At 33.8% G+C, this 16,389-nt stretch overlaps 1 protein-coding gene across 3 annotated transcripts in view; it reads right to left on the reverse strand.

Moving 5' to 3' along the window:
• Nucleotides 1-14: 14 nt before the first annotated feature.
• The window catches only part of LOC143255044 (epithelial sodium channel subunit beta-like), a 53,572-nt gene continuing 37,197 nt past the window's right edge, over nucleotides 15-16,389 (reverse strand). For 2 of the 3 annotated variants that reach the window (XM_076510081.1, XM_076510082.1), the window contains exons 5-13: nucleotides 13,811-13,932; nucleotides 11,413-11,573; nucleotides 9,402-9,497; nucleotides 7,699-7,801; nucleotides 4,422-4,488; nucleotides 4,072-4,129; nucleotides 3,552-3,601; nucleotides 862-937; nucleotides 20-477 (exon numbers count right to left, since the gene is read on the reverse strand). In XM_076510081.1, coding sequence (XP_076366196.1) covers nucleotides 340-477; nucleotides 862-937; nucleotides 3,552-3,601; nucleotides 4,072-4,129; nucleotides 4,422-4,488; nucleotides 7,699-7,801; nucleotides 9,402-9,497; nucleotides 11,413-11,573; nucleotides 13,811-13,932 — 871 coding nt within the window. In that variant the 3' untranslated portion in view covers nucleotides 20-339. Of the gene's footprint in view, nucleotides 478-861; nucleotides 938-3,551; nucleotides 3,602-4,071; nucleotides 4,130-4,421; nucleotides 4,489-7,698; nucleotides 7,802-9,401; nucleotides 9,498-11,412; nucleotides 11,574-13,810; nucleotides 13,933-16,389 lie in introns of all 3 variants that reach the window. The other variant, XM_076510080.1, reaches the window with a different exon arrangement.

Below are 16,389 nucleotides of genomic sequence, written 5' to 3' on the forward strand. Positions count from 1 at the left end.
GATTTATTTTATTCAGCTGTGTATGCATTGACCACAATCTACGTAATTCATGTTAATCTCAAACATTCGTTTTCTATATATTTATCCCACACAACATCTCCATAATAAGATTGTAGGTAGTACTGAGATACACACAGAAAATTATAAAGAATTATAAATACGTTAAACTTGAAATCTACGTGGATGACAGATAATCCATTATGAAACTTTCTAAAACTTCTTAATTAAATAATAACTGAAATATCTGGAGGCAGATAAAGGAAGAATACCCGGAGGTAAATGACGTCACTGAGTGAGGGGCACCAGTTGAGTTACTGTCTTGAATGTTGAATAAGTCGATTACTTTTGAAACAAAAAGTTATTCGTGGCTCTGAGTCCTCGAGCGCACAGAGGTACCATGATGTCGTACAGTGTAGTCAAGGAGACTCCTAACCACAGCCCAATGTATCCTCCGAGGGCTCCAAACAACTCTATACCCTGATGAAAGAACAATACGTTACTGGACAGAATCAGTAAAAGGATATAAAATAAGATGTAATTGGATTGAGACACGTGAAAAGATATAAGGCAGTATGTTAGTGGATTGAGCCAGGTAAAAGGGTGTACTTTACACGTTCATTTTCACACATCCTTATTTACCAAACAATAAATGTTTTTGACCGGGAAAAGTGTATTTTATTACAGTCACAAAGTTTTAATATCACGATTACAAGGGGCTATCTCTTTAGTGAGAACAAGCTCACAGTTAGTGAAATAATAAATATACAGGACTTTCTTCTCAGTATATATTTTATCATGTTGTTAACGTGAGAATATATATATATCACAGAAGAATGGAAAAAGTACGTTACATTATTTTACCTCGTATTTAGGCTGATGAGAATAAGTAGTCTCTATCATCCGAGGATACCAAATTCTCAAACGTAACAGGCTCGATCTTTACAGAAAAAGAAATGAATTCGTCAGTACGCTTCAAAGAACAAAATGTAAAAAAAAAAAGTAAAAAAATAAACACATTCCCAATTTAAAACATTCTTTGAATTTTCTTCTAGCAATTTATTATAGCTTAAATTTATCAAAAATTTGTACTTCTAAAAAAAATCTAACATCTTTATAACGTACTATGCAAATATGCTTGCGTATAAATTCAGATACAGTTTGGGAAAGACTAAAGAATATAAACAGTGATGTCACGAACGAAACGATCCAAAGAGTCAAATTTTTGAAGGTCGATACTTTGCAATACTTTTGTCCACAGATTACTGGCAATACCACTGCCCACGGGTCATTTACAAGACTGCTGTCCAGAGATCATATCTAATATTGCTATCAAGAGGTTGGTTTTAATACTACTGTCTAGAGGTCATTTGCGATGTTCCTGTGTTCAGTGAATAAGGTGCTGATGTAGTTACAGCCACGTGGTTCGGGTGCCAAAACTAACAGTATGTGATTATAATGTGCGTCACACACGTTACCACACAATCTGCCTTTAGGAACACTGTCATATATTCTGGTGAGCTTGAAATTTTCACAACTCCCAAACAATGGAGGGATTTTCTTTTTGTTCCAAAAAATTTCATTGAACCGTCTGCAAATCACGACAAGAGACGGTGGAGTTCCTGTTACGATGTGGTGTAGCCATTTGGGCATCTGGACGCTCACAACTTAGTGATAAGTGATATATTGTTCTAAGGAAAGACCTACTGTCTCCACATATGACAAACTGACGATGTCGTGCACTCTTAGGCTCTAGTTCGTTCATCTTCAGTGACAAAACAAGGGTCTAATAGTCAAACCATCAACCAATCTTTCGTAAACAGGTCAGTGATTAGATATGAACTTCTTCGACTATGTTTGGATCACTCTTGATTGTTCCTAGGGGAACATCCAACAAGAAAGAAATATCTAGAGATAAAAACAATAATCTAGGAGTGACTCCACAGTTTCAGATCTTGTAAATATGGTGTGTAACCATATACCCACCTTAAGATATGCAAAGAGCAGAACCATGATAGACTAAGATCATCTTTTTGTAGCCATTGTTTGTTTATTACATAAAGCTCCATTCTTTTTGGAGTGTGTTTTTATTTACTTCTTAGAAGGCAATATACTGTCAGTGCGTAGGTGTTTAAAAGAATGCATTCTTTTGATTTTCGTTATATTATAAAACTTTTTACAGTATGTATATTAGGTTGTCCAAAAATAAATGTTGAAATTTTCACGATGACATTTAGAAGCTGAATACTAAGTAACTTATCATTGGTTGGTTGGTTGGTTTAATTCAACGTTTCTCACTTACAAGGTGTCTTAATTGTCTGCTGTTTCAACTCTACTCAGATTTAGCTTCGCAAACCCCAAGACAGCATGGACAAGAAGGACTTTCGTCTGATTTTTCCTCTACGACTTCAAACTTGTTGACGAAAAGCTACCGAAACTACACAGAACATCAACCCGCTATTCGGCCATGGATCTGTTACTGAATGTACAATTTCAGCCTTTGTTCCAAAGGTATCGACATGGAGATGAAAGTCTTGAAGACCACGAAGGTCGTGGAAGGAAGCCATCCTTAGATGAAAACACATTAAGAGAGGCAGTTGAGACAGACCCTCACACAATAGTACGTGAACTTGCAAAAAAAGTTAAGCACAAGCATGTCAACCACCTGAGTGCGATTGGAAAAACAAAAAAGTTGAATAAGTTGGTTCTGCATGAGCTGACTGAAGATCAACAAAATCAATGCAATGAGACCTGTCAAGGATGACGCTCTAAACATTGAACGAATTGGGAATCGAGGTTCTGCCTCATCCACCTTATTCCCCAGACCTTTCACCTACAGGTTTTCATTTTTCAAGCACTTTGACAACTTTTTAAACAATAAACTCAAAACCAAGCAGCTACAGAAGAAACTTTCAGGGAGTTCACTGACCACAGAGACTCTGATTTCTACATCAGGGGCATAAACAGCATCGTTACATGTTGGCAAAAGTGTGTTGAAGGAAATGGTGCTTACTTTGATTAAAGCATGTTTTACAACACTGGTTTATACTTTTCCAAACTTCGCAGTTAAAAAATGACATTTATTTCTGGACAACCTAATACTTTCATGTCATATATGATAACCGTTTAAAAACAGAACAACTGAACTGAACAAAGTGTAATTAATAATTGCAAATTTTGTTTAGTAAATCTGATGTACTTTGTAATACTTAACTGTTTAATCAGAAAATGTTCAGAGCTGACTTAAAAATGTTCAATGTCCATTAAGATGCCCAATGTTAATCTAAAGATATCCAGTATTCATCCAAGCTAACTTAACAAATAAACAATTCCCATTTAAAGATGTCCAGACTCAATGTAAAGATGTTAAATGCTAAATAATATATCAAATGTCAACCTAAAGATGTTGAGAACTAACCTAAAAATGTTCAGAGACATATATAGGGTTAGTTAAAGAAATTAGTATATGGCAAATTACATACTAACATATGTTAAGTTTACTCAATTTACAAGAAAGGTCATAATTGAAATTTTTACCAAAGGCTGGTTCTCACCTGGCATGAGTAATGTTGTCAAAGTGAACCTGGGGAAACTCTTCATATTGCTGTATAAAAAATGAAGTATCAATATCTAGGTATTTTAATATTTGTCTATAATTGTCTGTCTTTAATTATTCAGTGAAATAAAGAAAGGTCTTTTATAAAGTTCTAAATTTGATATAGCAAAAGAAAATAAGCACGAATATTTACCAACAGTATAGAACAAGATCTATACAATTTGTTTTATATGACTGAACATAAAAAATAATATTTAAAAATGTCAGTGTGTGTATGTGTTTATTTTCTTATAACAAAACCACATCTGCTGAGTCGACCAAAGGGAGTCGAATCCCTGAGTTTAGAGTTGTAAATCCGTAGACTTACCGGTGTACCAGCAGGGGATAGTGAAAAAGGGAAAACTTTAATAATTATCATCACAGTTTTCACTCATACGTTACACTATCATAAAGGAACAAATACTTGGATATGTTTAGCATATACTCAGTATTGTCATGTTTGTGTTTTGAATACGTACGTGGTTGAAAGATGGCCATGGAAGGACGTCCATACTGGTTATACTGTAGTTCTCTTCACTGGAAAGTAAAAGAACAACGTCATCTACGACTAGTCTCACACGATAAACATTCACTTCACTTGGAAAACTTGCCGTTGCTACGATTTAAAAGTATTCACTTTTGACAACAATAAAGTTTTTAACACACACAAGTTTGTGGGGGTTTTCAATTTTTTTTATAACATTCGATACGAAAGACATTAATTAAGGATGACGTCGTATATTCTTCCTTTACCATTGTGATGTAATATAATCCTACTTATAGCTTATATAAAGTATTATTAAGTAAACAATCCCAAATAGGAACTTACCTACAAGCTTTCGGGCACATCGAGAAGCAGGAATTAAAGTGTCTTTTGTAAACTTCATCTAAACAGTCTGCAAAATATAAACACTGGTTAAAAACGTTTGGATAATAATCAGTTTTGTTCAAACATGTCATACGTTTAAAGTGAAAACAGTATTCTGCATAATACAGATAACGACTTGTTTTGACGAACTTATAATTATTTACACATATACTTAGATGTAACTTGGAGTAAAGATACGAATAAATTTAAAATAAACTTTTAAACTGAAGGGTTAGTTTACACATGCTCATAAAATAACATAGTATCGTGTGTAGCAGTTGGAGAACAAACTATGAGAAGTCGTTATATAGGAGAAACTGGTTTAAACAGATTCGTATCTTCTCTTTCGTCTCACCATGTCTTTAGCCAAACAATGACTTCAGTTTCACCTTGTCTTTAGTCTCACATTTTATTCAGTCTCATCGTGTCACCAGTCTCATCTTGTCTTCAGTTTCACCTTCTCTTTAGTCTTACCTTGATCTTTTGTCTTTAGTCTCACCTTGTTTTCAGTCTCACCATGTCTTTAGTCTTACACTGTCTTCAGGCTCATTTTGTATTTAGTTTCATATTGTTTTTAGTCACACCTTGTGTTTAGTCTCACTTCATCTTCAGCCTTACCTTGTCTTTAGTCTCACCTTCTCTTCGGCCTAACATTGTCTTCAGTCTCACCTTATCTCTAGTCTCACATTGCTTCCAGTCTCATTTTGTCTTTTGTTTCACTTTGTCTTCAGTCTTACCTTGCCTTCTGTCTCATCTTTTCTTTTGTCTCACTTTGTTTTCAGTCTCACCTTCTTTTTAGCCTTACCTAGTCTAAAGTCTTACCTTCTCTTCAGTGTATTTTTTCTCTTTAGTCTCTCCTTGTCTTTAGTCTCTTCTCCTCGGCCTAACACTGTCTTTAGTCTCACCTTGTCTTCGGTCTTACTTTGTCTTCAGTCTCACCTTCTCTTTAGTTACCTTGTTTAGTCTTTGTCTTTATCTTCTTGCCTTTAGTTTCACTTTATCTTCAGTCTCACCTTCTCTTTAGATTACCTTGTCTTCAGTCTCACCTTGTCTTTTATCTCATCTTGCCTTTAGTTTCATCTTGTCTTCAGTTTAATTTTCTCTTTAGTCTGTCCTTGTCTTTAGTGTCACTTTGTCTTTAGTCTCACTTTATCTTCAGTCCTACTTTCTCTTCAGTCTCACCTTCTCTCCGACCTAATATTGTCTTCAGTCTTACCTAATCTTTAGTCTCACCTTGATTTCAGTCTCATCTTGTCTTTAGTTTCACTTTGTCTTCAGTCTAACCTTCTATTTAGTCTCACCTTGTCTTAAGTCTCATTTTATCTTTAGTTTCACTTTGTCTTTAATCTCACCTTATCTTTAGTCTCACCTTGCCTTCAGTCTCATTTTGTCTTTAGTTTCATTTTGTTTCCAGTTTCACTTCGTCCTAAGTCTCACCCTGTTTTTAGTTTCACTTTATCTCCAATCTCACCTTGTCTTTTATCTGACTTTGTCTTTAGTCTCACCTTGTCTTCAATCTCACCTTCTCTTTAATCTCATCTTGTCTCTCGTCTCACGTTGTCTTTAGTCTCACTTTGTTTTTAGTCTCACCTTTTCTTCAGAAGATATTAATGCCGAAATTTGTTTCTCCAACGTCACATTTTCAGACAGTTTATTTCATTTTTTGTTATTTATGTCTAAATAAATTAGTCCACAAGAATATGGTCTCTTGAAGAAATTAGATAACGTTTAACCCTTTTCACCCCAATTAGCATAACAGAGACATCCTGATACGTCATTTTCAACTTGATAAAGTTAATCTGATACACTACTTTGAATAATAAAAAATAAACCCGATACATCAGTTTCAACAACACAAAGTCAAAAAGCATTACTTTCAACAACATAAAGTCAAACCAATACATCAGTTTCAACAACACAAATTCAAAAAGCATTACTTTCAACAACATAAAGTCAAACCAATACATCAGTTTCAACAACACAAATTCAAAAAGCATTACTTTCAACAATATAAAGTCAAACCAATACATCAGTTTCAACAACATAAAGTCAATCAAAAACACTCGTTTCAACAACATAAAGTCAACCGAAAGCATCGGTTTCAAAAACAGAAAGTCAAACCGATACATCAGTTTCAACAACATAAAGTGAACCATGAACATTAGTTTCAACAACATAAAGTCAACCAAAAGCGCTGTTTCAACATCACAAAGACAAACCAATACATTAGTTTCAACAACCTAAAGTCAACCAAAAATATTAGTTTTAACAACGTAAAGTCAAACCAATACATCAGTTTCAACAACGTAAAGTCATTCAAAAACATTAGTTTTAACAACATAAAGTCGATCAAAAGCATCAGTTTCAACAACATAAAGTCAAACCGATACATTAGTTTCAACAACTTTATAAAGTCAACGAAAAACATTAGTTTCAAGAACATAAAACATTAATTTCAACAACATGAAGTTAAACAGATACATCAGTTTCAACAACATAAATTAAAACAAAAACATCAGTTTCAACAACATATAGTCAACCAAAAACATTAGTTTCAACAACATAGTCAACCAAAAGCATCAGTTTCAACAACATAGTCAACCAAAAGCATCAGTTTCAACAAAATAAAGTCAACCAAAAACATTAATTTCAACAACGTAAAGTTAAACAGACACATTAGTTTCAACAACATAAATAAAAAAACACATTAGTTTCAACAACATAAAGTCAACCAAAAGCATCAGTTTCAACAAAATAAAGTCAATTATAAACATTAGTTTCAACAACATAAATAAAAAAAACATTAGATTCAAGAATATAAAGTCAAACCGATACATGAATTTCAACGATATAAAGTCAACCAAAGACATTAGTTTCAATAACGTAAGTCAACCGAAAGCATCAATTTCAAGAACATAAAGTTAACCAAAAGCATCGATTTCAACAACATAAAGTAAAAGCGATACGTCGGTTTTAACAAGGTAAAATGAACTCAAAATATCGGTTTCAAAAATATAAAATAAACTCGTAACACCATTTTCAAGAATATCTTCTTGAAACCAGATGAGAAACACCACTTCTGACAAGATAAAGTTAACCCAGTACACGGTTTCAATAACATAAAGTCAATCCAATTCTTTCTTTGTAAATTTCTTTATCTACTTGCTCGACAGGAGAAAAGGAAGTATTTTTATTTCAATCCAAAGAGCGAAAAGCACAAAACATCCATACAACTTGCCATTTTCATCACAGACTTTTCCTCCTAACAAAACACCTAGCCTTTCGTTCGTACAGCCACAGACGTGCAGGCTTGAATTCCAGAAACATTCGTCGAAACAGTCCTAAGTAAAGTAATTATACTTAATTTATAAGAAATCACAAAAAGGTACGAGTTCCACAGCATAGATTAATTTGTTTCTTTGTTGTAAAGCAAAGCCACTTTGATGTGTTCACCGCGAGGAATCGAACCCAAATTTAGTAGTGTAAGTCAGAGAAACGTTGCTGTTTGAAAGAATGGTTGAATTATAAATCCTGTTACTACTGACTTTGGGTTATTCTCATGTCAGGAAGCATATTGTGTTAATATAATAGTTTGTTTGTTTGTTTTTGAATTTCGCGCAAAGCTACTCGAGAACTATCTGCGCTAGCCATCCCTAGTTTAGCAGTGTAAGACTAGAGGGAAGGCAGCTAGTCATCACCACCCACCGCCAACTATTGGGCTACTCTTTTACCAACGAATAGTGGGATTGACCGTAACATTATAACGCCCCACGGCTGAAAGGGCGAGCATGTTTTGGTGCGACCGGGATTCGAACCCGCGACCCTCGGATTACGAGTCGAATGCCTTAACAAGCTTGGCCATGCCGGACCATAATACAATAGTACAATGACAAATCACGGTTTATTAGCTTAACGTCACAAAGTGGTTTATTTTGGAAAACATACTACATATTTCGATAGAACATTGGTCTGTCTTCTTCATACCTGAGACCCAGTAGCTTAGAAATAATTCTCTAAGCATATAAAGTTAAAAACTAGGCTTCAATACCCATGGTGGGCATAGCGCAGATAGCCCATTGTATAGCTTCGGGCTTCAGAACAACGAATGAAGTATTCGTACTTGAAGAATACACATTGTATGTTTTCCAAAATAAAAACGCCTCGTTACGTTCATATATGGTTGTTTGTCAGTTTACTAGAACGTTATTGCACCAAGAAGCGGATAAACATATTTTATTTTTAGGACCGTTGTATTATTCTGTCGTTGCTGAAAACTAGGGTGTCTGTCTCATAACAGTTTCTTTGGTCTTGAATTTCGCGCACAACTACACGAGGGCTATCTGCGCTATCCGCCCTTAATTTAACAATGTAAGTCTAGAGAGAAGGCTGCTAGTCATCACCACCCACAGCCAAGTATTGGGCTAGTCTTTTACCAACGAACAGTGGGATTGGCCAAACCATTATAACGCCTCTACGGTAGAAAGAGCGAGTATGTTTGGTGTGACGGGGACTACAATTATGATTGGAATGTTTGCTTCTGTGGAGCGTTAGGAATACACGTTGATTGGTTAACAAACGTTTTTAATTTAATCCAATAGTTTAAAGCTAAATTTCCTCCAAAACGAACTTTTTCTTGAGTTTTAATAAATATTTTATACGTACCACTTAAATAATACGAAACTGATTCTAGAATTTCATAATATATTTATGAACACGTAAAACCATAATAATACAATCTACTATTAATTAAAATCAATTAACTGACTACTAAATTAGTGTGCATTCCATTAAAAATTATGCCATTTTTGTTTGTCATTGGAAATTATTTTTATATGATACGGGTTTATATTGGACATTAAGATTCACCAATTTAGTAAATGATTTACTACATATATTCTTGTTTGTTTAATAACATATGGTTAGGTTATTAAATACATATACCTCTTCTGTCATTGTAGCATTCATTCTTTTCTCCTTCAAGGAACTGTAATCAAAGCACGCAGTCTTGTATGGAGGAGGTAGAAAGCGGAAGATTTTCTAAAAAACAGACACCATAAATTACTTAGGTAATCCAATCAACCGATCAAAATACATTGTGATTAAACTTTTAAGATATAAAATTTCTTTCAAAATCCTCAGAATGAAAAAACAACAACTACAAAGAGTCAGTGAAAATGGTCTTAAATTAAGCACAAAGCTACACAATGGGCTATATGTGCTCTGCCCACCACAGGTATCGAAATCCGGATTCTAGTGTTGTAAGTTCACAGGCATACCGCTGTGCCACTGGGGGGCGGTCTTAACAGATAGATTCCCTTGAAATAATCTATCAAAAGTAATTATTAAAAGATTTGTTTTGGTTTACTTTTAATTTCGCGCAAAACTGCATGAAAGCTAATTGCACTAGTCGTTCCTAATTTAGCAATGATAGACTAAAGGGAAGGCAGCTAGTCAATATCACCCACCGTCGACTTATGCATTACTCTTACAACAAACTGACTGTAACATTATAACGCCATCAGGGCTGAAAAGGCGAGAGTATTTGGTTAGACGACGTTTCGAACCCGCGACCTGCAGATTACGAGTCAAACGCTCTATCCACCTTGCCATGTAAAAATAAACGTAGCATATTTATAACGATCGTAAGTGTATAAAGTATTGCATTACAACACGAGAATATAGTTCTTATTTAAGGCCTACAAATGTATTTATTTCAGGGTTAGTTTTCAACTCAAATTGTAATATATTTTTAATGAGTTGAGATCATGATGTTTACTTTGTGAATGTATAGTTATTTTGTAATTAGGATGAGAAAGTACATTATAAATAAGTTGTTAACTCTTGTCACCTGACGTCTTTTATAATCCTTCCGAAGACTCGTCACAAGCACGTATTGTTTCGTCAATAGAAAAACGATTTTCAAAAAGCTAATGATAGTATTTTAGTATGTCATTCTCACAGATATTTAAACATTATTAGGAAAAAATAAGTTTCAAAAGTACAATATGTTTTTCTTTCCTTTCCAACTGGATCGCCACCTTCTGTTCCCCTCTAGCATAGCGGTGAGTCTACGGATTTACAACGCTAAAATCAAGGGTTCTATTACTATCGGTGAACTTAGCAGATAGCTCAATGTTGCTTTTGTTGTAAGAAAATAGACACACGCCACCTTCTCACATGAATGTTTTTGTTGGTTTTTTTTTTAATTAAGCACAAAGCTACACAATGGGCTATCTATGCTCTGCCCATCACGGATATCGAAACCCGGTTTTGAGCGTTGTAAGTCCGCAGACGTACCGCTGAGCCACTGGGGGCTCTCACATGAATGAGGCTAAAACGCATTTATTAAGCGCCATGGGTTACTTATTACTGAATACTTTGGGTGAATATATAACCCATGAAAGTATTTTTTTTAAAGCAAACTTAAGATTTATTATTTTCATAACATTACCACAGTCTTCGACTCTTATTCTAACAACTGGTTACGACGTTAGAAACTAAAAAGAAAGACAAAGAAGCAAGTGAGAATTTATTTAACCTTATCGCTGCACAATAGAATATAAGAATAATTAAAACAAGATTACAATCACCGTTATAAAGTCATTTAGTTTTTGCATTTGAGGACATATTGTGTCTTTGTAAATATATTCAAAAATAAAGCTCCAATTATTAGGTAATTGTTTTATGCTGATCATTCCACAACTAAACAAGTCTTAAGCCTAGTATATAACAGATTTCATAAGAAACAAAAACTAAACAATAACAATCTTAGGCTTAGTATATATTAGTAATTTCCTTGGAAACCACAACTGAAGAATAATAAATTAAGTGTAGTATATGTTAAGAGATTTCCTTAGAAAAGACAAGAAAACATGAGTAAAATAGGAAAACATTTTGGGGAATATTTCTCAGAATATCATTGTCATCTTCTCAAGTATATCTTAAAACTAACCTTATCAATTCTCATTTTGTAGCGAAATCCAGGTAAAAACTCCATAGCTTGGTGGTTAGTCTTGGGAATGATATAAGGGGAGTGCAAAATGAAGTTTAGTCTTACAGTTGAATCCATGGGAGTGTAGTCGTTCGCTTCCATGTTTACGTACAATTTTATCTCTGAAATAATAATTTATTTATAATGACATAGAGGGCATTAAATGTTAGAGAAAAGTTGAACAGTGGTTATAAAAAATCTATTATAAGTTTCATGTTAATTTTATTTTTATTAAGACAGCAAGAGGTTAGCTAGTTTGGTAACTAAAAGATATAACTTTACTGTTCCTTTACATAATATTAATATAATTTATCATGAGACACGAAACACTATAAGAATTATTAATTTTAAAGAAACTTTATTCACAATTTCCCTTTATGTAGTCGATATTAGCTCAGTAGGAACTAAGCACGGTAAACAATATATTTTAGTGGCTACCTTTTATTAGATTGAGGAATAATTCGTGAGCATTTTTAAATAATTTCATTCAAGCATTACATGCAAGACTATACAATACTTCAATGCATGAACACATTACACCCAAAACATTTATTATGATACTTTATTTCATGTAATACCTAGGTATATAGTATGCATTGTTTTAAACGAAATTGCAAGAAATTAAATGCGAAAAGCAGATGGTGTCGAAAATGCTCGATTTTGTCCACTTGACATTCCATTTAATGAGCTGAAAATGAAGCAAAAATTAAAGACATATGAAAATCAAACACACCATCTATTAGAGCAAAAAATTATCTACCAAATGACATGAAATATTTTGCGAAAGCGTTTCATTTATGAATATATTTTTTTAACTTGAAAAAACGCTCACGAATTATTCCTCAACCCAATATTATTGTTAAGTATCGAATATATTGATTGTTGTTGTTAAGCGCAAATCTATAAAAGTGACTATTTGTGCTATACTCACCACGGGTATCAAAACTCGATTTTTTTAGCGTTACAAGCTCTGAGAATTGCTCAGCTATTTAATTGCTATGCCAGAAATATAATGATCCTATTTTTAGTTGTTAAGCACAAAGGTACACAATGGCTTATTGCTCTGTGCACCGCGGGTATTAAAACCCGATCTTAGAGTTTGGAACTGATTATGCGTAAAAATATGAAATATTTAAATTGACTACTTGTTCTCAGACAAGAAAAGACGTACATAAATGTAACATTTGTTTTACTGCGTTAATATTCCAGTTATCCTTAAAAAAAAAAAAAACTCGAAACAACATTTTCTCGGAACAAATACATTTTCAATAATAACTTACAAGTTACTAAGTGCTTGGATTTAGCAAAGTACTGAAGTCTCTTAGTTGATTTCAGATTTTGATTAGTAAAGTAAATTAGATCAACGTTTTTTTAAATAGTGGAATTTATGGCTCCAAATTTTGATTAGTGAAATAAATCATCTTAGATTTTGAATAGTGAAGTCAATGGTTTCAGATTCTGAATTGTGAAATCAATTATCTCAAATCTTGAATAGTCAAAAAATTATCTTAGATCTTGAATAGCGAAAATAAAACTCAGATTTTGAATAGTGAAGTCAATTGTCTCAGATTTTTCATAGTAAAATTAATGATCCTAGATTTTTTAACTATAAATTCAATCAAAAATTAAATGTATTTATAAAGCATTTTTTCAACGAGCAGTAAAACTCGTGAAATCATGAGAAATTTAGTAAAATATTATTATAGAGTATATATATGTTCTAAAGAAGTAAGAACTATATCTTTATAAATAAGGAAATAACAAGACAAATAAAGAAATTCCTTTACACGACAGTTGACATGCTATAGTTGTTTTTATTACAAGCCTAGAACCACGTACTCAAACCTAACACAAACTTAATATTAGACGTCATGGAGATACAATATGAAATTAAGGAAAACCTTTCTGCAAATACTAATATATTTTTCAATCTTTTCTTAATTGAGCACTAATAACTTAAAGTCACGCTCTCTACGCCACATTAAGTTTCATTACACAACAAGATTTACATTTAGAAAAAAACAACAGAATCACTATTTATTTCAGCAGCCAAATATTTTAACGTTTTAAGATTTGTTTGTAGTTGAGCACAGAGCTATGTTAAGGGCCGTTTGAGCTGTGCCCATCACATTATATCGAAATCCTTTGTTTGGCGTAATAATTCTACAGACTTGCCGCTGTGTCATTTAGTTGTTTTGTTGTTGTTGTTGTTTTTTTTGAAGTGTAATTTTGAAGTAAGCGTCTTATTAAAAACAAAAAAAATCCAGGTACTCAAAATTTCAATTTATTAAGATCTAGAAAACGTTAAGATAGATTACACGAGCTCTATACGTTCAGGGCCATCAAATATAAAACTTACCACACGGATCTGAATTTTTGGGATTCCAATGAGTGGCGACAAATCCGGTTTTAGAAGGTTCTCCCCAGATGGCGTTAGCAGTGTAACAATTGCCGTTATGGAAATCGAAGAGTTGAGTTATGCTGATGAGGCCAGGGGTTGGAAGAAAGCAGCAGATAAAAATTTAAATGTATATTCATATATTGCAAACATTTTCTGAAAGCTACAATAATATATATTTATATTTATTAATTTTGTTTTAACGTTCAAAACTTTTAACAAGATTCACTCGTTCATTTCTAGTTAAGGAGAAAGATATTCCTGCCATAAAATTCGTAATTATCGCACACTTCGCTATTTGCTAGTGTGTTGATATTAATAATTACGCGAAGCATAAATTACATCCAGAACAGGAGAAGTAATAAGCGTAAGACCGTAATTACAGAAATAATTTAATGAGTCAAATATTAGGTTGAGGAATAATTCGTGAGCGTTTTTAAATAATTTCATTCAAGCATTACATGCAAGACTATACAATACTTCAATGCATGAACACATTACACCCAAAACATTTATTATGATACTTTATTTCATGTAATACCTAGGTATATAGCATGCATTGTTTTAAACGAAATTGCAAGAAATTAAATGCGAAAAGCAGATGGTGTCGAAAATGCTCGATTTTGTCCACTTGACATTCCCTTTAATAAGCTGAAAATGAAAGCAAAAATTAAAGACATATGAAAATCAAGCACACCATCTATTAGAGCAAAACATTATCTACCAAATGACATGAAATATTTTGCGAAAGCGTTTCATTTATGAATGTATTTTTTCACTTGAAAAAACGCTCACGAATTATTCCTCAACCCAGTAATAAACACATTTGTACTTGATAGAGGCAATCAGCTAAGGGTTCCAAGATACATGTAAATAGGTGAAAGTCGTAGAACCTAGGAGGTAACACTGTATGGATGATATCCAAAAACTGTACCATTGAGTCACTTCCCATTAGGCCTTCAGCGTACTTCCCAGTTTTGGTAACAATCGGTCAAGTGGTTCGCCAGTTAAGAAGACACACATACACACAAAAAATTGCAAAATAATGATTCAGATAATGAAGTTATTTGTAGCTATTCCTTTTTAACCCGGTTAAACTCGGAACAATATCCAAAAGAACACAGTGAAATTTGATTGAATAACTGTCATTTTCCAAGGTACTTCACTCAAATACTTATAGTACTTATGCACTACTCTGCGCATGTCCAAAACTGTACAAATCCTGTAAAAATTCACCTTTCACTTTTTTCTATAATATTACGAGTTTCTCACAGTTTAAAAACAATATGAGAAAGTCTAACAAATAAGAATATTTATGTTCACCACTTTCAATAGGCAGATTTTAAAATATATCACTCGAAAAGCTCCAATGTAAAAAAAAAACAACAGAATTATAATAGATATTTGAAAGTATGGGGGAAAGATGAAATAAAGCCACATCTTTAATACATACCTTTACCAAATACACGTATACACACACACACACATGTATACACTGCTGGTCAAAATCTTAAGGCCAATGAGCATAAAGAAAAAATATGTATTGTACGTTGTTAGACTCAACCACTTATTTGAGTAGAGCTTCGAAAGATGAAAATAAGAAAAGGGGAGATTAAAAAAAACATTTTTAGCATTTAATAGGGAAAATATGAACACTATGAAATTAGCCTAAATACTAGCTGGTCAAAATTTTAAGACCATACCCAAAGTAAGTTCTAAATAAAGTAAGAAATGCCTAATAAGAGGTCTCAGTAGTGAGTTGCACGGCCGTTATTGCGAATAACTTCAAACATTCGCTTTGGCATGGTCGATATAAGCGTTTACCGAAGGCTGGCTGGAATGTTATTCCAAGTGGTGAAGATGGCTTCACGAAAATCATGCACTGTTTGGAATTGACGTTCATTTCTATAAACTTCCCTTTCCATCCACCCCCAAACATTTTCAACGGGGTTCAGTTCGGGCGAAAACGCTGGATGGTCCAAAAGAATCACGTTATTCGCCATGAAAAAGTCCTTTGTCCTGCGAGCATTGTGGATTGCAGCATTGTCCTGCTGAAAGATCCAGTCATTTCCACACAAGCGAGGGCCTCAAGTCAATAAGGATGCTCTCTCCAACATGCTAATGTAGCCAGCTGCTGTTTGACGCCCCTGTATAACCTGAAGTTCCATTGTTCCATGGAAGGAGAAAGCACCCCAGATCATGATGGAACCTCCTCCACTGTGTCATGAAGAAAATGTTTCCGGTGGGATATCCTTATCGTGCCAGTAACGTAGGAAGCCATCTGGACTATCCAGGTTACATTTTTCTCATCAAAGAACAAAACCTTCTTCCATTTTTCTACGTCCCATGTTTGGTGCTTCTCAGCAAAGTTTAACCGAGCTGTTTCGTGGTGTGGAAGGAGGCGTGGCCTTTGAAGATGTTTACGGTTTTTAAAGCCTTTCTCTCGTAGATGCCGTCTCATTGTTCTTGAGCTGCATTGTGCGTTCGTAAGGACCGTAATCTGGTTCGACGATCGGCTGGTGTCTAGCTGGAGAACTCGT

Source organism: Tachypleus tridentatus, chromosome 7 (genome assembly GCF_004210375.1).
Source record: "Tachypleus tridentatus isolate NWPU-2018 chromosome 7, ASM421037v1, whole genome shotgun sequence".
Classification (NCBI taxonomy): domain Eukaryota; kingdom Metazoa; phylum Arthropoda; class Merostomata; order Xiphosura; family Limulidae; genus Tachypleus; species Tachypleus tridentatus.